The sequence below is a fragment of the Erpetoichthys calabaricus genome, chromosome 6, assembly GCF_900747795.2.
Source record: "Erpetoichthys calabaricus chromosome 6, fErpCal1.3, whole genome shotgun sequence".
In the NCBI taxonomy this organism is placed as follows: domain Eukaryota; kingdom Metazoa; phylum Chordata; class Cladistia; order Polypteriformes; family Polypteridae; genus Erpetoichthys; species Erpetoichthys calabaricus.
In genome coordinates, this window is record NC_041399.2 from 156,314,601 (window position 1) to 156,340,958 (window position 26,358).

At 36.6% G+C, this 26,358-nt stretch overlaps 1 protein-coding gene across 2 annotated transcripts in view; it reads right to left on the bottom strand.

Moving 5' to 3' along the window:
* LOC114653624 (dnaJ homolog subfamily C member 13) overlaps positions 1 to 26,358 on the bottom strand; it is a 331,290-nt gene that overhangs the window by 17,656 nt on the left and 287,276 nt on the right. For both annotated transcript variants that reach the window (XM_051929216.1, XM_028804037.2), the window contains exons 41-52: positions 23,874 to 24,053; positions 23,411 to 23,578; positions 18,439 to 18,552; positions 18,227 to 18,343; positions 11,759 to 11,936; positions 11,524 to 11,615; positions 11,182 to 11,281; positions 10,690 to 10,764; positions 10,441 to 10,553; positions 5,273 to 5,442; positions 1,959 to 2,001; positions 894 to 1,067 (exon numbers count right to left, since the gene is read on the bottom strand). In XM_051929216.1, the coding sequence (XP_051785176.1) occupies positions 894 to 1,067; positions 1,959 to 2,001; positions 5,273 to 5,442; positions 10,441 to 10,553; positions 10,690 to 10,764; positions 11,182 to 11,281; positions 11,524 to 11,615; positions 11,759 to 11,936; positions 18,227 to 18,343; positions 18,439 to 18,552; positions 23,411 to 23,578; positions 23,874 to 24,053 (1,524 nt within the window). The remainder of the gene's footprint in view (positions 1 to 893; positions 1,068 to 1,958; positions 2,002 to 5,272; positions 5,443 to 10,440; positions 10,554 to 10,689; positions 10,765 to 11,181; positions 11,282 to 11,523; positions 11,616 to 11,758; positions 11,937 to 18,226; positions 18,344 to 18,438; positions 18,553 to 23,410; positions 23,579 to 23,873; positions 24,054 to 26,358) is intronic.

Here is a 26,358-nt window from a genome sequence, read left to right on the forward strand (position 1 = left end):
TAAATGGACAAATAATCCAGTGTACACTGTGGAGGATAACAGCAGCAAATCTAAACAAATAAAACATTTGCTCAATTCCGGGTAAAACCATCCCAGCACGAAGTTACTCCTCAGCCAATCTAACACGTCTTTAAATACACATCTCCTCAGCTCACTCCAGCAGGTCTTCCAACTGGCGGACACACCAACAGCTGCGACCACCTCTCCTTACTCCCAGTCCCACCTGCCTCAACCAGCATCTTCCAGGATGTGCACAGCCAGACCCCCGTCATCCCATATGCCAGTACAGCATTACCAGGACTGCTGGGAGGTTCATTCCACGTCCTTGCTCTTAGTCTGAGCAACGAGGACACCCCTTGGAGCCCATTCACTTCGCTCCAGTTGCTATGTCTCCTTTCCTCCTTGGTCATTGCCACTGCCGTCTGTTTTCCACCCAACTGTTCACATTCAACCTATCCTGTTGACTGTTTAAATTGTCCTTCCCTATTTCACTGTGTAGGATCCCTTTATAGAGCTGATCGAGTGCAGGTGCAGTCGCCCATCCGTTACAAGCTGTGAATGAAGCACTCAACTGATTCTCCTGCATTTACACGTGAATGTGCGAACACCATGTGCACATTCACACATGCACCTATACCCATCTGGAGCCTGCTTACTTCAGGGCTCCTGGTTTTTTATTTAACAAACATCACCCCACAAGCCTCAATCATCACAGTTTTAGCCATTCAGTACAATTGCATTTATATACAGCCATCCTGGGAAAATAAATCATGTACACAATAAATGTAAATCCAGAAGCTATACAAGAATTATTTCAATAACCAACAGCTAGTATAATAGTATCTTTTATAGCGCACCAGATTTAAAAAGTAAAAAACAAAATATTTACTCACATTTGGATTTTTTTTCTCTAGCAGTTCTGTCAATCTTTCTAGTAGAGAAACTAAAAATTCTCGTGGCTTCCTGAGGACCCATCCAGGCTGAGCAATGTAGATTCTCAGGAAGACACCTCCAACTGCAATTTCCCCTTGTGCATCCCCATATGACACTGCAAAATCTTCAGGCAACTAATAATAATTGAAATTTAAAATATGTCAATCTTTATAGAAGTTAAATTGATTTAAAAAATATGAACAACGATTTTGTAAATTCCTGAAGTCAATACACTAAAGCTAGGCCTTGCATATGGTCTGTAATTCCGTTCACTAAAGCCCTCACTGGTACAGTATCGTTATGCTGCTTCAGTTATTATACAGTTAGTTTTTTCAGGTATTATACAAGTGCTCCTGTTCTGCAGTTGCATAAATTAGATTTTGCGAAAAATAAAGAGGACAGACTGAGAGAGAAATTTCAAATAAGAGCCATACAATTTAAGATGATGTATAGCACACATAAATACTTACTTCATAATGACATTTATAAAACTTCTTTTAAAATAATACATTCCAAATATTCACTAAATATTACTCAATTTAATGAGCTTTGAAATCATTTATACATGTTTGTTTTAATTAGGCATCTGAAAAGAATTAAATTTAATACAGATGTTTAATATTAAAACAAGCGTAGAAGCAGACAAGTAATGATAACATTTTCATTTATTTGTTAACACAATCATGTGCACTTATGAGGGCTATGTGTTTTATGTATTTAATATGAAAGTTGTAGCTTTCACAAATAGTTGTTTCAATGAGTTTACATATTTAAAAAAAATTAAATTAAATGTTTCATTGCTTGGCCTTTTTAAGACTTACACAGCAGGTCAAGTAAATTTATATAATTTAGAGATGGTATTAATGTGTGTGTTAAAGGAAGTGATTCATATCCAGTCTCTTCTTTCTTGATGTTAGATTACCCCTTAAACGATTTCTTAACTGGTGTAAATGTATGTAGACAAGTCAAAAATATGAGCAGCTGGATTAAGAAATAGATGTTAACATATTTTTAAAATTATTTACCTTCCAGTTGATATCAGGATTGTCCCTTTGTTGTTTATAATGCCTTTCAAAGAAAAAAAACCAGTAATTTGTTAATTAAAACTGCAAGTATTACAAAAAGTTTTGCAGTCAGGGTTGAAAAAGAACTATTCTTACATTTAATACAATTTTGAAAATAGGTGCAAAATGCTTACATCTCGGTAATACTGATTTTCCAATACCACCAGGAACTAAAACAAGACTGTCTGATTCTATGTATTCTTCCAATATAAGCAACAATTCCTGAGAGGCACTACTTTTACATTATTATTTTTCTTTTTGTCTTGGCACTATATAACACTGCGCTGGATATCTACTGCTTTCATTGTCTTTGATACAGAGTTTTAGCTGTGCTCTGCTACTGATCATAGTTTCCAAACCACTTTGAAAACTGTCAATAAAGGTTTATATGTAATTTGCAGTACAATATGCATTTTAATTCACTATGCATAAAAATGAGTACTAAACAAAACAAATACAAACAACTGAAATGAGTATTTAAAATATGGTGTGATGATCAATAATATTTTGAGTACAATTTGCATGATAACACAATTTTAAACAAACAAAACTCAGTGACTGTAATGTCATCACTGCCTCACTGAGGCATTTTCAGGGTGAAATGGGTTCCCCATGAGACTAAAAACACAACAGATATGTATTTCATGTGTGGTTCCACAAAACTCTGCTTTAAAAAAAAAAAACAAAAAAAAACAGTTCAGCCACCCTGCACAGTTACTTCTCATTCTCTCCATTGTGCTGGCAAATGGTACAGGACCATAAGCACTCATACCAAGAGATTTATAGATGGCCGATGATATCATCCATTGGCAAATGGCTGACCATATTGTCGATGTAAATAAAAACCAATGACTGGCTTCTGACATTTGCATAAATATCCTCCAAGAGCCAGACTTCAGCCATCACATATTTTTACTTAATCTTGTATGCCTCAGAAGAAAGCAAGCAGTGTTATATGCAGCAGGACAAGTGTAAGACTGAGATGAGCTATGAATTATGGTTCATTCTCCAACCTGGAGTGCATGGAAGGGCAGAGTAGCTAAAGTATAATATACCGACACAGCTCAGCATATAAAGGCCATGGAACCAGGGAGTTGGGGTTACCCAGGCCTGGGCTACTTTTAACCTAATGTTAGAAATGAGCCAGCAATTTGAGCAAAATTGAATACGTTTCCCTTTGTAAAAATATTATGAAACTATGATATTAAGCAACCAGTTAAATGCGTGTCATTTTAAGGCTTAAACTATAAAAAAAATGTTTATTTATATGGTCTTCCTATATTGCAGATTTTCACCTATCGCTGATGGGTCTGGAACGTAACTTCAGCGATAGGTAGGGGATCACTGTAAACATTTTTTTTTATAATTTAAGCCTTAAAATACCCCTCCCACACACATTAAACACATGTAAACTTATTAAAAAACACACTTTGTAAAAACATATGATATGTGGATGTCAGGCTAAGGATATGAGTAGCATCTCTCTATTATAAAACATTTTAACATCACGCAAGACAAGGCAGTGAGACAGAAGAACAGCTGCTGTACAGGCTTTTAAACGATCAATGCGCAGAGCGACAAGCAGAACAGGCATCTTGGCAGAAGCAGCACAAACCCAGTAGCTGATCTGTCCACTTCTGCTTAGCGTGCGTTCATTTTCCCCCCTTCACAACGTGAGCGGGAAAGACATGAAGTGACAGGAGCATAGCGCGCCTCCGAGGAGGTTGAGCGAAGTGATCGAGACCAGATCATCTTGGAGAGACACCTTGACGACACGCAAGACTAGACATTACAACCTTAGGCAGCAAAACCCGTGAGATGGTGACTTTTGTACGTCACTCCCTACTTACAAACAATTTAAAACAAGTTCACGGACATCTAACCAAGCAGATGTTGGAATGCTTTTGGCAGATAGACTTCAGGTGCCCCAAGTTCTTAAAACAACGATAAGCAGAACATGTAGCTTGCCATTAGCAGCAAGCCAGTAGTTGATCCTAGCACTTCACCTTAGCGTGCGTTCAGCCCTCATACCAATCCCCCACCCCCCTCCTTCAGAACGCTAGCGGCAGAGACGCGAAATGGCAAAAGGACAGCTGCTGTATATATGTTTTTAAGTGATTGACGCAAAATGCGACAAGCACAACAGACAGCTGGCCAGCAGCAGCAGCAAGACACCAGCTGAACCGATCTCATCTCTTTAACGTGCGTTCAGACCCCCCCCCCCCCCCTTCACAACGCAAGCAGTGTTATACGTCCCGCGAGAAAGAGATTTAACCACGCCCGGGGCAGGAAATAAAGGACAAATATTGTTTTTACAAAAGTTTTAAAGTAAAAATGAAAATAATGCATATGTAACAATTCCCATGAAAATAACAATCTCTTTAAATTGTTTATCCGGTAAACCAAACCCGGTGGTGGGTGAGCAAAGCGAGCAGGTTTTGGAGCCCCCTAGTAATAATAATAATATTAATAAATCCGCGATGTAGCGGGGGAGTGATAGCTGAACCGCGATATAGCGGGGGATCACTGTAAGCAAAAAAAGTTTTGTTTCATCAGATTATGGAACAGCACTACTTTTGAAAACTATATTATGTCGTCAGTTCTAAGATATAGCTTCTGTCTAATCACACTTCCAATGATGCACCATCTACAAATTTCTACACAAATTAGTGTAATATCCATTGGACAGTTTGTCATATTTTAGACAAAGCTGGCTATAGCTCCATTATACTTGTTTCTAGATCACTCCTGTGACCAACTTAACTCTTGCCGAGCAATAGTAAACTGGCAATGTCACTAGGAACATTAAAAACAATATAATTATTCTTGCATACCTCACCAGATCCATGTCTGTGCTTTGTTATGCATTGTGTGCTACACAAAATGCCACAGTATATTTGTTTTGCATTAATATCAAAAATTTTAAGAGCAAAAGGCAGACTCAATGCATGATTTAAAGTTACCTCTGTATTGTGGGGTGAATATTTCAAGACTTTTCTTTTTACATTAAAGTATGTGCTAATAAAAGTCAATATGTAAATCAAAAACAGCAACAAACTGCAAAGCACTTGTTAAAACTACATAAATGGCAAAACTGAGAAATGTATCTAGAGGAACTTTTTTAAAATTATACTACTGCTAACCTATAAAACCATTGTCTTCTCAGACCATACTAGGCAATGAATAATAAATATTTAAAATTGACAGACTGTACTATGAAATTTACCATGAAAATTAAGAAAGAAAATAAGAAAGGAATATTTCAGTATACATACTCTAACATCATTTCTCTAACCGTTGTTGACACCTTTTCTCTAGAGTTGTCATTCCAGATCAGTTCTGGGTTTTCATGAGTCCCTTCAAAGATGTGAACTGCAGCTTCAGAATTATCTCTCATAGCATCCATGAAGACACCAGGAAGAAACTTCATCAATGTAAGCCTTACCTAGAGCACAAATAACTTCCTTTACACAATACTCCATTTAAAATTTGCTTCCTATAAATAACATGTTTGAGCCACCCATAAAAGTAAAGCTAAATAATATAATTACAGCACCTCAAAACTTGAGAATCACAAGCTAAGAGAGGAAAATGAATACTGTATATGAAAATGAGAGATGGATAAAAAAATTGACCTAGAACATACATTACCTTATCTATTCTAGGAGATATTTTATAAATATCAATCACAAAGTTCCTATTATTGTAAACATTTATTTATTGCTAATGTTTAAGCAAAAAATGAAACAAGTAACAGTAGTATTTAAAAGTGGACAGGGATAATTCTATCATTGTATTAATTGGGGCAAATTATTGCTGTAAAAAGTTTATTCATTCAACTAATATTAAACAAAAATTTTCAAGATTATGAAAGCATCACATACAAGGCTCTGGAGCTGTGAGGAAGCAATGCTAGCAACAGCAGCACTGTGCCACTGCTTATAAAAACCTGCTGAAATCAAGATCTACATTATTCAACCAACTTCTAGAACTGTCTAGTCTGTACAGCACCTGATGTTTGAATGAGGAAAGTATGTTGACAATTAAGTTACAAATAATGTTAGGTAGGTTGCCTCGCCGTACCATTAATAAAGATATTCATTTTCAAGAATCAGGACTACAGTTTATGTCTGATTACTTTTCTAATTCCTGTTTTAAAGTGAAAGTCCCATCCGTGTACATTTTCAGGTACTGTCTTATTACCAATTTGCTAGCACAAAGAAAACATTTGTGATGGATTTATATACTGAAACTTTTATAGGGATTTAATAAGTGTTCATGGGCTTAATACATGGTGAGAAGTGTTTCCTTCAGTTGATTTTTAAAGTTTTTCTCTTGTTTGAAATATGCCACTGCTTGCAAATAAGCATAAAGATGAAGCTAACTGACAGTAACTGACAATAAAATCAGATGTCTGTGCTTCTCTGTAATAACTGTAATTATTTACATATTTTTGAATACAAAAATGTACTTTCAAAATAACATGCTAATGATACTCTTAAACAATAAAAGTAAACATATAAAACTCCACATTTCTTACAAAATTAAATACATATTACAGATATTTTCAAGTACAGAATGCCAGCAGAAAAAAAAATGCTAGTTAGACAAGTCTGATGAAAAGCGAGACAATTTAACCAATTGTAAAATGCAAATGCAAAACATCATTGAACCAGTCTATCCACCTGAGCCAAACTGAGAAACTTTCAAAGGCAGTGGGATTAACAAGTAATGATGACATGCTAAGCTGCTTTCGCAAAAAATACACCTTTGTAGTGAAATGGTAACAATCTTAAAATAATTGGTGTTACTTAATTCTTGAACATTTGTTTTAATGAGTCGTAGACACTTTAATTGGTGTACTATTCCCAGTATTAATTATGTATAAACTGTTAATTGAAGTACAGTGAAGAAGACAGCCAGTGTAGTAGTATATATAGAATGGCATGCAAAAGTATTCAATCCCCTGTAGCAGGCGGCTGGGACACCCCTACACACTATATTCAGGGGGAGCAGCCCTGGGCGGTGCAATACCTCCCCCTGGATGTTATATGGCAGCCCGCCTGGGTTGTAGTGGTGCCTTGGTTTCCCGTAGGGCTCCATGGGAATTGGAGTTGGGTGTAGCCCTTTTGGGTCCCGCAGGCACCACCAGGGGGGTGCTGCAGCTGGGACTCCTGAGCCCGTATGGGCAGCGTATTCGCCACACCCGGAAGTGCAGCCGGAACTCAGCAATTAAGCACCTGGAGCACTTCCAGGTGAACTATAAAATGGGCCAGCAGCCACCACTCTGGAAGCCAGAATCGGGAGGAGGAGGACAAGGGTTGCCTGGGAGGAGTGGTGGAGGAAGAAAAGAATTAGTGTGGTTTTTGTGTTGCTGTTTTTGGGACTGTGCTGTGGCTGGGAAACACGGGGAAGATGTGCCCCCAGCTGAAGAAAAATAAATTCATGTTTTATTTTTATGTGTGCCTCCATGTCCATCTGTGTCGGGTCGGGCACCTATATAGCGCCTTTTCACACCTTTTGAAAGTCATCATCATTTTCTGCACGACAAAAGATTTGTACACATTTTTCCATTCAGTATTTTATTTATGTGAAATCTTATGCTGTAACAATACATTTCCAAAGTCAACATAAAATATTTTTTTTTAGATGTTTAACTGAAGAAGAAAAATTCAAAAGTTTGTGTTTGCATACGTATTCGAGCCTTACACATTAATACTTTGTCAAAAACCCTATTGTTGCAATAACAGCCCAAATTCTTTTGGGGTTAGTATGCACCAGTTTTGCACATTGTTCAAGAATGATTCTACCCCCAGTCTTCTGGGTAGAATTTAGAGAGATCCTCTAGGTTGGTGGGATGGCGCCTCTGAACAGCAGGTTTTCAAATAGTTCCACAGATTCTCAATAAAGTTAAGATTAGGGCTTGGCCATTCCAAAATATTCACCTTCCTGTTTTGAGCCATTCCACTGTTGCTTTGGTTTTATGCTTAGGGTCATTGTCATGTTGAGTGATGAATCTTCTCCTGAGCTGTAGGGTCATAGCAGACTGCAACAAGTTCTTCTTCAATATTGGGTGGTATCTGTGTCCATCCATTGTCCCTTCAACTCAAAAAGATTCCCAGTCCCAGCAAATGAAAACTTCCCCATAGCATGAGGCTGCCACCACCACATTTCACTTTAGGTATGCTGTTCTTTGAGGCATGGGCAGAGTAGTTTTACTCTACACATACCTCTTTGAAGTCTGGCAAGAAAGTTCTATTTTGGTTTCATCTGACCTTAAAAACTTCTTCCATATTTTAACTGGGCTTTTCTCATGCTTTGTAGCAAATGCAAAACATGATTTTATGCTGACCTTCTTATGGAACGGCTCCTTTCTTGCTATGCTCCAGTAGAAGCCTGTCTCATGGAGAGCTCTTAAAATTTTAGACCCATGCACCTTCACTCCAGTTTCAGCCAAAGAGCACTGCAGACTTCTGAGAGTGACGGTTGGATTTTTAGTAGCTTCTCTCACCAGTCGATGTCTTGCTGTGATGTTTAGTTTTAAGGAGCGGTCTGTTCTTGCAAGAGTCTGGGGTGCTGTGATGTGCCTTCCACTTTCTGCTGATGGATCCAACAGTGCTTAAAAGAAAATTCAAATTCTTTGATATTTTTTGTAGCCATTTCCTGCCTTGTGAATTTCAATGACTATGTTATTCACATCAGCAGAATGCTCCTTTGTCTTCATTTTTGCAGTGATTGTCCAACAAAGACTATGGCTCTTAAAAAGGGTGCTTTTTATATCCAGAGAGATATAAAGGACTCAGAAGTAGTACATAATTATATTTAATTGTAACTGTCATCCTTGTGTCATTTGTGATTAATCTGTTATATGTGTAAACCCGGAGCTTCCAAAGTAAAGAAGTTTAAATACATATGCAAACACTAACATTTGACCTTTTCTTCTTCAGTTAAATATCTACAGAAATGATTCATTTTGACTTTGGAAATGTATTGTTACAGCATAAGAGTTCACATTTTAAACGGTTGTCATGTGTATGTATATGGTGTCATTGGCAGTTTGTACCTTCCCTGGTCCTGATAATGGGGAATGACCGGATTTGTAATGCCGGGCAATGGTTCATGGGGAAGGGAACACCAGGCCTGGAGGGCTAAATAAACTGTAAGGGGACCATATTTAAAGCTGTGGCAGGAGAAAGGTAAAAAGAAGAGATGAGAGCGCCAGATGGCAAAAAAGGCAAGAGGGAAAGCTACAATACTCACTGAAAAATGTCAGGTGAAGCCGGGTTCATTTCAACAAGAATGGTTTTCCTTTTCTTCTGGATGCGATGAAGTTATTTGGGAGAGGACCTGATAAGCCAGCATAAGGGACTGGTGTATGATTGTGCATAACAGTGGATACTTAAAGGACTCTTGTTTTCATTAATTCTTTTCTCACAGTTGTGTATTAGTGGTGTGTTTTGTTGAGTCTTTTTTTTTTCATGATTCATGTGGCCGGGGGGGGGGGGGGGTAAAGAGCTGTAGCACAGTACTGTGCATACTGGGGGTTTGTTTTGTACACTTTCTTATTTACTGCATAATAACAATTTTCGTTTAACTCAACATTTGCTTTCACTGGTGTGCTTCTGTACTTGTGGTGGTCTAGTAGGGAAGTAGTGTTGGTCACTTGTGCCCCGCATAATTTTTTATATTTTTATTCCCCTCTCTCTTTGCCACCGCTCTGGGTCGACAGCACATATTATAATCGTGCTGGAGCCGGGAAATAGACTGTTACAGTATAAGAGTTCACATTAAAAATACTGAATGGATAAATATGTGTACAAATCTTTTGTCATGCTGAAACTTACGACTTTTAAGAAGATTGAATACTTTGTCATACCACTGTATATTGTACTATAATGAATGTTTTAATTTTAAAAAATATATTAAATATTAGAGGTCCTGTGTATATGTCTTGCACATCTTATACTGTAGATTAAGAGGAATTACAAGCAAAAACAAGGCATTTAATAAGTTATGGGCCATGTCTAACCACAGCTTTGTGCATACATTCTTTTCGGGAAACTACATCATTTTACTCAGGAGGACTCAACCCCTAAACACTATATTTCAGTTGAATAAATAAACAAAAAAATGTAGTTAGCAGTCCACAGTCCACTAAATGAATGGAAAGCAATCTAATCAATATCATCTTGAAGTTGTGAAAAAGTGATGTTGACAATTTGAGTTTATGTTGCAGAACTTAACGCAAAGTCAGAAAACTTCAAAAACTCTTGTTGCATGATTCATGGTATTAAAAAGGAAAGAAGAAAGCTGTTTAAAGACTGTTTTTTGTTAACATTGGTCCTAATCACTTAAATAATATTTATGTTTAATCTGAGTTTCCCCAAAACTTTGCTTTAGTGAGACAACATAAAGCATCCCCAACTTTGATGAAGTCACTCACCTTGGGTCCAATCAATTTGTCTGAGGTCATTTTGGCAAAAAGCTCAGCAGTTTGACACCGCACTTGAGGATGAGTGGAGTTGCAAAACATGTCAAGCAGGTATATCAATGCACCTGTAAAACAGATGATTTGGTAAGAGAAATATTTTAAGACTCTTTTGAAAAATACATTTAATTAAAAATTAAATGAAATATGCAGAAGAGCAATTTTTTCCTTTATCTGAAAATATCAACAGAGGTTTTTGCTTACCTTTTGCCATGGCTTCTTTAATAATTTTAGTATTAGATGTAAGTGCATAAAGGGTTTCAAGAACAAGTTGCCGACCTAAAAAAAGTAAAAAGATAAAAAAATACTATAAACTAATCTAAAAATGTGTCCCTTTCCAAATTTGGAATTACAGACTTTACACTGTGTTCCATAACACAATAGCAGATATATAACAACTTCAGTAAATTTCAAAGTGTTAGATTTACTTCAGCTAATTATTCTAGTGCAATTAATTACTTAATTGTTGCATTGTGACTGATTTTTCACAAAGGTTTTCAATGAAAAGAAATTATGACAAATAAGAGCAGCCAGATGAGGATGAATGACTTCAGTTTTTACCACTTTACCTAAGAGTAATATATCACATGAACAATTATAATAATATCCATAAACATGGAATTTTATTCAGAAATTGCATATGATAGTTAATTATAATATACATTTACAGTGCACAGGAGTTTTGAAGCTTCTTACTTGATGGCAGTGAATGAAGTAGAACCAATAAGTTTGAAAGAACCAAGGAATCTGCAATGTTACTAACACATTCCTGGTTACTGGTCACAATGTTGACAACCTGTTGTTACAAACATAAACAAAAGAATGGAAATGAACCAATTAAGTCAGAAAATTAACACTGGCTGAACGCACATGATTCATATAAAAAAGAAGAATGAAAAGTATTCTGGATGTTTATATATTATAAGGTAAATTAGGTTGTCTGCTCCCTATATGAGCACATTACATTATTTAAAATTTTCAGTTTATAGTTTTAAAATTAAAATCTATTATTAAGATTCACAGGAAAAAAAAATGTACCTCTAGGGCCAGTTGCTGAACCTTCCCGGCCCCATGAACTCGTAAAAGAGAAAAGATCAACTTAAAATGACCAATGCATTCCGTTTCTGACCCTGTAGATAATATTACCAAAACAAAACACAGCAAAAAAAAACAAACAGTATGTATAATAGCTTAATGATGTCATGAAATTTATGTTATATAAACAGGTCAATAATTAAAAAAAATAATGAAAGCTTTAAATAAATATATTTACCTGGGTTATGTTTAATTACATTTCTTAAAGCTTCTAGTGCCATTTCTACCCTTCGAAGTCGATCCCCATGTTGATCTGATTCCACCTTCCCTTTCTGAGTGATTGCCATTAGAGTATGGAGATACTGTGCCTGACAGCCTATGTAATCTAGAAGGCTAGCAGCAAAAGCTTTTGGAAACTGAAATAAAGGAATCAAACTACACATAAATACAGGCCCTGCCTTTTGAAAACTATAAACCATTTTACTTCACAAAATAAAATTTTATATTGCCTGAAAAATATAAAAGATTATTTCAGATTAAGCTTGCAAATTAAATTTTAAGAAACACATACTAGATTTACATTACATTTCATGTCAAAACCGATGTAAAAATGTATAGAAAACATTTTAAAATACACTCATCTATCAATCTATCATAATTTATATAAACTGCTGTCTAAAAATGTGCATTTAAAAATATACTGTTATGAAAATATATCCTGACAGGCTTAAAGGGCAAAATATCAAGAAATGCCTTAATTTCCAAGTCATAAGGAGTTAAGGCTTTTGTAAACTCTTTGCTTACTTTTGTACATTACAGAAGAACATTTTTCTCATCTGTAGTGAGGTATAGATGTTTGAGGCCTCCTCTCAATGAAAGTATTCACTTTATATTTTTCTATGATATCTTCTAGATACCCAAACCCAATGCTAAAGCTGGAGAAGAAACCCAAACAACATGCAAAGACACCTTGACGACACGCGAGACTAGACATTACAACCTTAGGAAGCAAAACCCGTGGGACGGTGACTTTTGCATGTCACGGCTTACTTACAAACAATTTAAAACAAGTTCACTGACAACTAACCTAGCAGTTGTAGGAATGCTTTTGGCAGACAAACTTCAGGTGCTCCCAGTTCTTAAAACAACGACAAGCAGAACATGTAGCTTGCCAGTAGCAGCTGCAGCAAGCCAGCAGATGATCTGAGCACTTCTTTCTTAGCGTGCATTCAGCCGCCATCAGAACAATAGCAGCAAAGACGCGAAGTGGCAAAAGGACAGCTGCTGTACTGGCTTTTAAGTAATTGACGCAAAGCGCGACAAGCACAACACACAGCTGGCCAGCAGCAGCAAGACACCAGCTGAACCGATCGCATCTCTTTAGCGTGCGTTCAGGACCCCCCCCCTTCACAACGCGAGTAGTGTTATAAGTCCCACAAGAAAGAGATTTAACCATAAAGGACAAATATTGTTTTTACAAAAGTTTTAAAGTTAAAATAAAAATAATGCATATGTAACAATTCCCTTGAAAATAACAATCTCTTTAGTAATAATAATAATATTAATAAATCCGCGATGTAGCAGGGGTGTGATAGCTGAACCGCGATATAGCGGGGGATCACTATTTCCTTTAAATTCAAAATTTCTTTATTGTGCAAAATAAAAAAAATAGAACTAATCCAGAAATTAATGTATATTGTACATTCCATTAAAATGACATGGCCATCTGACCTTAAAAATCAAGGAATAATATGTCTTTGTTTCAAATATTATGGAGGGCACTGTAGCACCTTTCTAGTGATCTGTTGCCTTTGGTGTCCTAAGAATGTAATTATTTTGCTTATAGGTGAATCCAAGGCTACTTTATTATCATTATGTATAACTTTATTGTTTTACTAGCTTCTTAAACAATCGTAGGGGTGGGTGAATGTCCCTTTTCAAAGTTCAAAGATGTAATAAAATTTAAAAATACTTCTGGAAAATGAAGTGTAGCAGGGCTATTGGGAGAAGGGACGGGTCCTCTTGAAAGTCCAGAGATAAGATTCTAAACAGTTTCAGACGCTAGAGGGAGGGAGAGAGTTATGGTTGTGTGTTGATAGAAGTGCTGCCTGTGTCAAAAGGTAACGGAAGGCCATATAGAGAAAACAGGTGCTGAGACATGCATGAAAAACACAACATAGGATAAACTGGGTACATAGTCAAAAGCCTTCTGGAGATTTACAATGCAAGTGTACTGCCGACATGACCAGAAAATCTCCATAATGGTTAACTATCAATACAAGGAAAAAAAGTTGGAACTTGTTTCCCTGATGGTCCATGTTTGACTATCAGGTAAAGCCTCCAATGTAATATTTTGGCATAAGGTTTCCCTTGGGACTACTCCCAGTTAAGATAAGGTACCTGTCCAATGGTAATGGGTTAGGGTGAAGAACACAACAATTTAGGAAAAACCTGGAGTAGAACCACTACACAAAAACACATGAGACAGCCTACTGCCATTCTCAAATGCATCTTGCGAAAGGCTGTAAGTACTGTGCACTTACAGTAAAACAGTCAAAAAATACTATGTTCCACTATAACTCACCAACATTTAACAAGTGCAGGAATTCTAGCCATTGAACTTTCTGCTCTCATTTAGTTTTTTTCTCATATTATATTCCAAAAGTAAAAATTCTAACACTAGATACTTGAAATTTTATCTTTCGTGTGCTCAAGGAGTGTCACAAAAACTCAAAATGTAACAATACTGTACAGAAAAAGATCAAATGAACAACTTTGGATCCATAACAATATCAACAATAAACATCAAATAAAAGATAAATATAGTAAACACAAAGCTCTGAATTATAATAAGAAACATTAAATCAGAATAAAAACACAAAATATTGCAAAATAATTTGTCATAATAATAATAAATGTAAGAAAGTCATTGAAAAAAAGATAGTTTTGGATCTGCAGGCGTAACTGAAATGAGACATTGGTGAGGCTTCAGGAACAAAACTCCCTTTGTACATCACAATGCGTACATTAGACTAAAGCTGTCTGACGTTTGAAAGATGGCCTTTAATGCTCCTTCAAGATACAGTGTTTTGTAATTTGTTAAACAATGGCATAGTTCTTCTGCAGTCCAAATACACTAAGAATGTAGAACGAGGATCAAAAACACTTCCTGTTACATATGATACACAGGGACTATGTAGGGATTTTGGAACCCAAAAGATATGTGAGGTGCATTTCAAATATCGAGTGTGCTATTTTTTTAAACGTATGCTAATGGTTTATCAATTACATTTTGATCTTACACTGAAATTAATCTGCTTTCATTTGCAATTTGAAAAATTAGACACATTCTGTGCATTAAGGCTTCCTCTCAGTTTTTCTATCCACACAAAATGAAAGCTGGTACTGGTTCATATGGAACCAAGAGTCTAAAGTACCAAAGGTCATAGTTAAAGCAGAAAAAGCCTTGGATATACAGTACAGTAATCCCTCCTCCATCGCGGGGGTTGCGTTCCAGAGCCACCCGCGAAATAAGAAAATCCGTGAAGTAGAAACCATATGTTTATATGGTTATTTTTATATTGTCATGCTTGGGTCACAGATTTGCGCAGAAACACAGGAGGTTGTAGAGAGACAGGAACATTATTCAAACACTGCAAACAAACATTTGTCTCTTTTTCAAAAGTTTAAACTGTGCTCCATGACAAGACAGAGATGACAGTTCAGTCTCACAATTAAAAGAATGCAAACATATCTTCCTCTTCAAAGGAGCAAACAAATCAATAGGGCTGTTTGCTTTTAAGTATGCGAAGCACCGCGGCACAAAGCTGTTGAAGGCGGCAGCTCACACCCCCTCCGTCAGGAGCAGAGAGAGAGAGAGAGACAGATAAAAAAATCAATACGTGCCCTTCGTGCTTTTAAGTATGCGAAGCACCGCGCTGCAAGTCGCTTCACGAAGCAGCTGCACAGAAGGTAGCCAACGTGAAGATAATCTTTCAGCATTTTTAGACGAGCGTCCATATCGTCTAGGTGTGCGAACAGCCCCCCTGCTCAATCCCCCTACGTCAGGATCAGAAAAAGTCAGCGCGAGAGAGAGAGAGAAAAAAGTAAGCTGGGTAGCTTCTCAGCCATCTGCCAATAGCGTCCCTTGTATGAAATCAACTGGGCAAACCAACTGAGGAAGCATGTACCAGAAATTAAAAGACCCATTGTCCGCAGAAACCCGCGAAGCAGCGAAAAATCCGCGATATATATTTAAATATGCTTACATATAAAATTCGCGATGGAGTGAAGCCGCGAAAGGCGAAGCGTGATATAGCGAGGGATCACTGTATTCTTTTAGATGTTTAATCACTTATACAGTGGAACCTCGGGTCACGACCGTAATTCGTTCCAAAACTCTGGTTGTAACCCGATTTGGTCATGACCCAATGTAATTTCCCCCATAGGATTGTATGTAAATACAATTAATCCATTCCAGACCGTACGGACTGTATGTAAATATTTATTTTTTTAAAGATTTTTAAGCACAAATATATTTAATTATACCATAGAATGCACAGCGTAATAGTAAACTAAATGTAAAAACATTAAATAACACTGAGAAAACCTTGAGCAACAGAGAAAACTAACATTGCAAGAGTTCGCGCTATAGCGCTATGAACCACTCGCTAAAAACACTTTTTTTTAATGAGTTTTAAGCACAGGGAAAAAAAATGAACATTTGAAAAATCCGTAATTTAATAAACAACCAAGAAAAGTAACATTGCAACAATGCATGCTACGAACTGATCACTGTAAACAGAAGTGATGTGGAGGTTAAAATCCAATAGAAAAAAGTCTTCATTAAATACAACGAGGTTAAAACAATGCTCGTATCAGTCTCTTTAAAAACAAGCCCGGTGCATTCTTTAACTGCCTTCTCAGCCTTATGAGGCCAGCCAGCCCTCCCTCCCTCCACAGGGAATGCACAGGGAGAGACTAAACATGTGCGTAAATCATCAGCGCGCACAAACCGAAAGGGAAACTGGCTTCTTCATATACCGAGTGTGTGGTTGCGAACAGATGCAAAAGTTTGGCGAACTTTTTGGTCGTAACCCGATTTGTACGTGTTCACAGACGTTCGTGAACCGAGGTTCCACTGTATACTATTTTACATTGACTTAGTGAAGACTGCTGTGCATTATTCATTGAACCTGACAATAACAGATATGTTATCTAATTGACAGCAATATTTGAGTCTCATGTCTTACCTCTCCTAAATAGGAACATTGCCACCATTTACAGTTGAAAAACTGGTTAAATATCAAATTATAAATTCTTTGTGTTTCGTTACTCACAAAAAAGACTCTCTTGATCCTGCCAATATCCCCACTGATTGAGTAAGGAATGGGACTGCTTATCTTTGCAGTTCACAGTTATTTCCATCATATTCTGCATCTAAGCCATATGAATTTTGGCACTATGAAAATATTATTACTTTTATTAAGCCCCACGCCTCACCAGACTTTGAAAGGGAGAGTAAATTAACTCTTTTCACTAACCAAGGATGTCCAACTCTAATCCTGGAAGGCCAAAGTAGCTGCAGGTTTTCATTCTAACCAGTTTCTTAATTCAAGACCATTTTTTGTTGCTAATTAATTCATTTTGTCTTAATTTATAACTGAGGTGTTACTTAAGATTCCGACCCCACAATGATTTCTTTTCTCCTTGATTAGCAGTTAAATAATAATAAAATACAAAACGAGCCAATACATGACCAGCTAACCTGTGTTCATAATATACTATCTGAAGATAAAAAGGTGAATGTATCAGTAATGTTAAGAGGCAGGAAGGAAAACCCTACAGCCATTGTGGCCATACATGAGCAGAGTTGGACTCCCCTGCACTAGACCAATAGAAGCCCACCAAATTATGCCTGGTAGGACAGACACAACAGTATTCCTGACTGCAATCTATTTATCAATTTTGCTCAAAATAAAATGTCACCATTGGCTCTAAAGAAAAAGCATTATGATGTAGAAATTAAAAATTATGTGATATAAGAATGGTTACATTTAGCATTAACACTGATATACTAAGAAGCAGTGAAAAAGAACAAGGAAATCAAGAAATGTAAAAAGAGGAAGTGAGCTACCATACTTTGCTGGTGAAAATTTCACGGCAACAAACTTAATTTGGCACTCTAGGGAGTACCAAGACTTACAGAGTACAAGACTACAGTAATTTGGGGCGGAGTGGTGGCTCTGAAGCTAAGGATCTGTGCTGGTATCCAGAAGGTTGCCGATTCAAATCCCCTTCACTGCCAAAAGAGATCCTACTCTGCTGGGTCCTTGTGCAAGACCCTTAACCTGAAATTGCTCCAGGGGCGCTGTACAATGACTGACCCTGTGCTCTGACCCCAAGGGGTATGCGAAAACTAACAAATTCCTAATACAAGAAATTGTATAAGGTGAAATAAAGAACAAAAAAAAAAAAAAATACTGTTAGAAGAAAATGTGCACTGGGAAATTTAAGTAGTCACGTGTTGTCAGATAATGCTAAAGATAAATATAAGGTAGGCACTCCTGCAGAAAGGCAATAAATGAAAAGCCAAGGACAAAAACACCTAGTAGACTATAGATATTTGACCAACCCTTATGCAAAATCCCAAAGCTGAAAACATTAACATAATACAAAGTACATATTCAAATCAAAACTAATTTACCTCCAGTGAAAATGTGGGCTGTTCATTGTAGACTCTGACAAATATTTCCCCAACAATTAATTCTTTTGCATGTTCACTAAATACAAATTGTGCTCCAAAGCTTTGATCACACTCCCCCTGTATTAATAAAGAAAGGTTAAAGGCACTTACAATATTAATATTATTCTGAATTTACAATACTGAATGCAATTAATGTGATGCATATTCCTTACTCGCTTAATCATACTCTCCTGTTGACTTTCTAGAAACTCAAGCAGCTCAGCCCTGGTTCCATTGTTCCAAATCAAATAGGGATTCTCAGAGTTACTGTTCAAGAGCTTGAGGACCTGTAAAGAAAATAATTTAATCTTCATTTCTGTAAAACTTGGATGGATAATTCAATCAATTTACATACAGCCATTTATTAAGTGAAAACGTCTCTGACTCCCTTACGGTCCATTGTCCTTTCTATTATTCCATGTAGAATTTAACAATAATAAAGAGAGGTATTGTACACAAATACAGTTTCAGAATCAATATTTCAGTTTATGTTGCCTAATAAATACAATTTACAAACTGCTTTCTTTATGTGAATAGTTTTTTAATGCAAATTCAAGTGCATAAGTCCTAAAAGTTTCATGCATACTGTTGAATATCTATTGTTGCATATTTCCCTAATAGCTTATCCAAGGAAAATTATAACATCAGGATACACTGCAGTCATTTACAGGTAGTTCTGAGTAATTTATGATTGTTTTGCATTGGATGTTGAGTTATATTTTGGGACAACACAGCAGTGGATCAGCAAACACTGTTCCAGGTCAGTTGCCAAGATATAGTTATGGTGGAAGAGCCTCTTGCTCTTCATAGTCAGCAAGTTCAAAAAAAATAATGAAAGACTTATATCTTTGAGTGATTTAATGATTGTTTACTTTTGTGGCAGTGTGACCTACCTGGCCGTAGACTGTACATTTCAAAGCTGCTGCTTCATTTCCCATCACTCACTCACTCACTCACTGTGCAGTTCTAAGCAAGGCACCTATCCACTCAACAATACAAATTGAGAAGTTAATACACAATTATGTTATGTTTTCTGATCTAGGTTGGTCTGAGCAAAGTGTAAACTAAAGAAATAATATAAATGTATAGTATAATATGGGTGGCATGGTGGTGCAGTAATTAGCACAACTGTCTGATAGATCCTGGATATGAATCCAGTACCTAGTGTTTACACATTCTTCCATTGTCTGTGTGGCATTTCCTTTGGGAACTCCAGTCTTCCTCCCACATCTCCAAATACAGTACATGTATATTAAGTTATATGGAAATTCCACACTGGGATTATCTGAGTGTGAGTATAAATAAAAGGGCTGGAGTTGTGTGTGCACCCAACAACTGACTAGTGCAATGTCAAAGCTGTTTTCTTCTAAACAATTACGGTTGGATCAGGCTCCAACTGTCACGGACCCTGGACTGGACTGAAATGGTTTGAGAATCTTATTGTATATACGGAAAACATCCTGAGTCATTGCAGAACAAATACATTTTGGGCTGGTCTGGGCCGGGCCAGACTAGGCCCAGACATATTCCCTCCATCACTCCTGGACACTCACATCCAACCACCTATGTATTCACATCACACACATGTTAAGTCACTTCAAACGTGACAAACTTAGGCATATTCAAGGTAAAGAATCATCAACCATATGTAAACACTGTTACACTGAATTTATTCTATGTATTGTTGTTATCATTCCAAATGAGAATGCTCAGTCATTTGAATTATTTTTTTTAATATAACAATCCACAGTGGTTGCATCCAGTCATGTAACTTTTACTGATTTTTAATCAAGTACTTCAAACTCACATTGCAAGTTAGCAATCAAAAAAAGTTAGCTAGCAAAAACGTCTCTGTCAACATGTCTTAAGAAAAAAACTGATAACGAGAATCGTCAATTTAAAGACGAAATTATCACAGAGTACATGAAACATGAAACTATTTACTAATTCACCAACAACAACCAATACATACTTCCATCCAAGGTATATGGATACTGGCGAGGCACAATAAAGCCTTCACTGATGCAGAGTATGACGGACGAACTGGAGGCCCTTGCCGGTATGGACAACTTTCCCTTACCTGCCCAGAAGGGCTTGATAATGGAAAATCAGGGAGGGAGCAATAATACCTCCTTTGCATGCCAGGACCCAGAGGTGGAAGGATGTTACAACGGCTACAGTGGGAGTGTTATCCTAATAACGATTGAGCAACATCTGGGATTGACTCGAGAACCGGGAAGGTCAATATAGTGGCAGACTGCCTCCTATGAGCAGAGTGTCCCCTGTACACTGGGTGGCAGCAAGTCCCATGGGTCTGCCCTGTCAGGTTCTGTGGGGGCCACTAGGGGGAACACTTGGATACTGATGTTACAAGGATATGGTGGTCCTGCCTGACCCACAAGTGCTTCCCTGGGGGCGAAAGATCAAGCACTACAAGTACTTCTGTGTTCAGAGTTAAAAGAGAGCCCTCCACTCAACTCTGGGAGTTGGAGTTGGGTATGGAAGAGAGAGGCGTGAAGTCCTATATTTCTCACCCACTCAGGTCTGCCAGGGAACATTGTCTGGTAATGCCACCTCTGCGTGGTATCAAGTCTCAATCCAGACTCTTTTCCTATGTAGTTCCAAGTTGGTGGAACGAGCTACTCACCTCTATATGTGGTGCTGACTCCCTCATTGTTTTCAAGAAGCAATTGAAAACTCATCTGCTCTGCGAATATCTGTCTAATTGATAGGGAAAAAAAACTTTGCTCTGTGATATTTTATTTTATGGTTTACTTAAAGTTAGATTAAGTTTAATTGCTTTATCGATTGCAATCTATGATTGTATATTTATTAGTTAGTACATCTTTTCACTTGTGGCAATCAACTTTTGTTACCTGTCCAACTACACTTGCTGAACAAACAGGCCTTACCCTAATGTTACTCAGTTATGTTTACCTCTTTTCTAGCTTTGGATAAAAGCATCTGCCAAGCAAAAAAATGTAATTATAAATGTAAATGAGAGAGGAGTTGGAGGAAAAAAAGGAAGGAAAAGAAGAGAATGAGTCGTGCTATATTGTGAAAAAAGTAGCCTGTATGAAGGTATTGTTTAAATTAAAAGCACTTTAGATGAACTGGGTCTGTTGAGCTGCAATTGTATCTGGGGCTCTGTTGTGCCCCCTACAGGACACACGAGATATTAAAACATATTACATTATACCCTACCTTTATCAGAGCTTGCCCGTTATAAAAAATAGATAACATTATGTAATCTGTGAAAAAGGTACCTCTGTCTGCTACAAATGCTGCATATGGTATTTAAGTCTTGGTAGAGAAAGTTCAAATACGGTGAGAGTCTGGCTGATCATGCTGTATATCCATTGCCATGATAAGCTGACAGACAACAGAGAAGTGGTGCAATTGTGAGCTTATGTCCAATATTTTGATGGAGCATAACTCAGGGAGCAACAACTGGTTTTGCTATGTAGGGACCTCAGCACCTACCCCTTTGCTCTACTTTGCCACTTTCGTCCACTACTTTGTAACTGAAGTGTAAAACATGGATTGATTAATTTTATTATGAATTCTGTCGCCATAACTTGTGTGCCTTGTTAATATGAATTCAGCACCTGCCCATTTCAAACTATCTGCATGTACCAGCTTTTTATAGATGCCTGACGTTAAGAGATTCAATACCTTTAAGAAAAAAAAAAGAATGATTTCTTGGGGTAAGTGTCAGTGATAGGGAACAATCTGTAGGAAACTTCTGAAATTCTGAGGCAGCATGGTAATATTTTAGTTTAAATGATGCTACTGCAACTACCACAACAATAATTTTACTTTCAATGCCAGTCCAATACTCTGAACTAAAATTTGACTTCAGAAAATTAGTCAGATTCTTTATTTAATTAATTGATACTTCATTATGCAAATGCATAATCTGTGCTCAAACAAAACATTACATAGTCATACTGTATCTTTGACTTCCTCCAACATTTAAGTTCCTTAATAGATACAATATTCTGGAATGAGGTGTGGTGGAGGAAGGGCTGACACACAGACACAAGCAGGTCAGAATCATAATAGTAGTTCTAAATGTTCTAAATTAAATGTCCACAAATATTGTGAAATGAATTTTAACTCCCTTACTAATAAAATAATTCACTCAAAACAAGAATAAAATCACCAGTAAGAATCTATTCAATGAATGCTGAGAAACCACCAGAAAGGATTGCTCTAAAACTATGAAATTTGCTGTTTTAATTCCTTTTTCAAGTGATAAAAAACAGAAAGGAGCTAGTGTGTTTTGGACAAATGTTTACGCTGCCCTGAATTCATGTGGTGCAAGCTAAGTAAGTTAAAGTCTTCAAAAATCCTTTTGTCAAAAGGTGAGGTTATGGAACAGTTTAGTTGAGGGGGATGATGCATTCCATCCTCATGGTGCTATACCTCTATGGAGTCAATAGAATATAACCTGATAAAGTCCAAATTGTCTGCTCTTAAATAAAAAGAATAAAAGTTTGCAGAATATAAACTTAAAATTTCAGTGCTTGCCTGCATGTTATGCAAATGTCTTCAAAATCTCATTACTCTTCTATGCAAAAATATATAAATAATAAAATCATCATATGTGGGCAAATGACAGATGGTTTTGTCATTGTGCGATTGCACTGGATATTTTTAAAACATTCCAAACAAATGCTGTAATTTTAATTTATGAATAGTTTCATTTGAAACATTTTTTTGGACAAATAAGTTACATAGGTTTTGCATCAACAGTGTGACTAACAATAAAGTAAAGTGATAGTAGATCAGAAAAAATGGATTTTAAAATGATAGACCTTTATTTAAATTTTCTAATGCTAAAAATAAAACTTCAGAAAAAAGTAAAAATCTTATTCTGTAAACTTTCAAAATCAATAAGGTGCTAGCATTTCAGGTTATAATATGAGTATTAAAATAAATATCAGCATGGTAGTGCATGCCACAGACACTGACACACAAACATCACACCAGAAATGGTCAAGTGTGCCGAGGAAAACTTAAAATGTGTAATCTGCGAAAAAGTCAAAGTTGTGGTTTTTACTCCATTATAAAACATTCTGCTTTGGCACATACTGTACAGAAACATAAAAACCAATAATTTTAAAAAACAAAAGTCACTACCTCAGCTGGGGCAGTTGTAGCAAGCTTCCTAGAAACATATGGTGTAAGCATTGCCACTAAACTTTTCTGCACGGTGGGATTTTCTGGGGCTCCACCTTCCTCTGATACATAACCACCTAATCGACTAGATGCTGTCAGACTTAGCTTGGCAAGACTATTTGAAACTTCCTGTAAACGAAAAAGATAATTACATTATCCTTTCACTGTAGGGATCAAATATATATTAAAAGCACATAACACTCATTTCTATCTACCAAAAGAATGAACAACATCATTAGTTAAAATTAGGTTGCAAATAAATTGCTAAAAAGACAAGAAAAAAGCTAAAAAGACTTTACAAATAAGATTTAAAAAAATGACAAAGGCATACATTTCTTATTCAATCCCAATAAAAAACTGAAATAAAGTACACAAATGTTGCCAAAAAAATAAAAATCACAGATAACTGGAGCTTGTACTATACCTGTTGGTTGGTCTCCTCACTTTTCTGAACGCCACTCTCTTCCAAAGTGTAGTCATAATTAAACAGATAACTGAGGAGATGCCACAGAACACCAGCATGAAACATTTGGGTTTGCAAGAAGTAGTCCACAGCAAATGAGCTGATGCAGTCCACTGCTAGTGTGGCGACTCGAGAGATGCTCTGTTCAAGAAAATAAACGACTTCTATCAAGTTTGCATGATGCACAAAAACACAAGCCATATAAGCCATATAAGCAAAATGCATTTAATTTGCACAATATTAGATGCTTCTGAATTACTAAGGTACACATTTAATATGACTGGTTTAAGAAGAATTATAAAATTCAACCAATATGAAAATAATTGCTATTATTGAAGTCATACGGAAATATTAAAATCATGGAAATTTAAACTATGACTCTTAATGACAGAAATTGTCCATGCCGTTTAAGTTCTGTGGCTGGGCTGCAGCTTGTGTGCCCTCCCTCTTAGCTAACAAACTGTAAAACATCTTTTTGCCAGGAGATGGTGATAATGCACTCTGTTGTCAGTTTTTTACATGTACATGTATGGAAAAAAAATTGTAGAAATATTTTCAAAATCATTGGTAATAGATAAAAGAGTGTCAGTTAAGCAAACAATATTAGAAGCATTAGGCATAGCATAAAAAACAACCCCAGACAAGGCACCAGATTATCAGTGGAGCCTGTCCTAGTAGTATTTGGCACAAGGCAGGAACCTGGTGCAAACATGGCACTAATTCATTGCAGAGCCCACTCAAGCACATACACACATGAAGTCAAACAAAAGCTATCAATTAACCTAGCATACACACACATCTTTGGAATGTGAGAGAAAAAGCAGAGTATCTGGGTATATGTCATGGCCATTTTTAATATGAATGTGTCTATATTAATCACTAATGTTGACAATGTCATAATTATGAATCTTGTATTCATCCATCCATTTTCCCAACTCTTAAAGCATATTTTTTATGAGGGAATTCTGATTCTTTCTTTTAAAAAAAAGGTAAAGTAATAGTCTAAATTATGTAAATAAAACAAAAAAATGTATATATCTTAATACATAATTCGCCTGCCTCCTCACTCACTCACTCACACCCGAAGCCGAATGCAAGTCGCCTTCTGCGCACGTCCGAAGTCAAATGCGCAGTCGCCTTCTGCGCAGCTGCCCGAAAAACCTTACGAGACCGACATCCAACCCCAACATCATGGCAAGCGGCGGATTTACGGCCGCAAAAATTCAAAGAGAAAGGCGACTTTGATTAAACCTCTAGAGGCCTGAAAGGCGATTTCGACTACAGCTCGAGGCCTAATTACGCATTCTGATTCAATTACGCATTCATTCAATACACCTATATCAGGTTTGTGGTGCTTATACTTATTACTATTCCATATTGTACTGGAACATTCATCATTCAATATTATACTATAGGCCTGGAAAATTCATCAACTAACAGTACAAGCCTGTACAGTAATGAGTAAAGCGGACTACAATCATTACAAAACAACTTCTTTGTTACTTATCATTTGTTCTTCATACACTGCTGACACAAACTCGTGTCCATTTCATCTTAATTTGTTGAAACGGGCTCTTTGTCTAGCATACATATAATACTGCATTTGAACATAAATGTTTTGCATCAATTGCCATACATCACAGTAACATTTGCAATCTGCAAAATAATGCAATCATGCTGTTAACTGATCACATTAAAAAAAAACTCTTCATTGTCAAAATTAAGCTCCCACTGTACAGAGAAGTTAAAATTATGATATTTTCATTTTTAATTCAAACTTTGTCTCTCACTAACAGAAAAAAGGAAAGAGACAGTATGAGATATGAGGAGAAACTGGAGGAGTTCAACCTTTTCAGTTTGTGCAAATGGAGATTTAAGAGGTGACATGAACGAAATTATGAATGATACTAGTACATTTGCTAAGGGCAAATTTTGAACAAATGTTAAAATGTTTTTATTCACGAAAAGAACCAAAGACACATGGAATGAATTGCCAGTTGGCGTGGCTGAGAGTGAGACTTTAGGGATCTTCTAATCTCAACTTGATGTTATTTTACAGAATCTAGGTGAACAGAACAAATGTTCTAATAATAATAAACAAAGGTTTTCACTATTTTTTTAACCTGCTTATTCCTATATACTTTTACAAAGGGCTGGAGTCTCAACTGACCAAATTGGTGCAAGGTGGAAACAATACTTAGGGATTAGCAATTATAATGAAATATCCTTTTTGAGGGAAAACTATGATATGTTTTAATTGCAAAACGTTATTCAAAATGAAAAGAAATTTCAAGTAATAAATTTCTCAGATTGTTACAGTTCAGATACTAACAAAAAAGAAAAGAGTCCTTAATAGAGTAATTTATTTCTTTTGGTAAGACCCCTATATTTGTAACATCAGTGGTTTTTCACATATCTATCAGTTTATGCTCCACACAGAGCTACC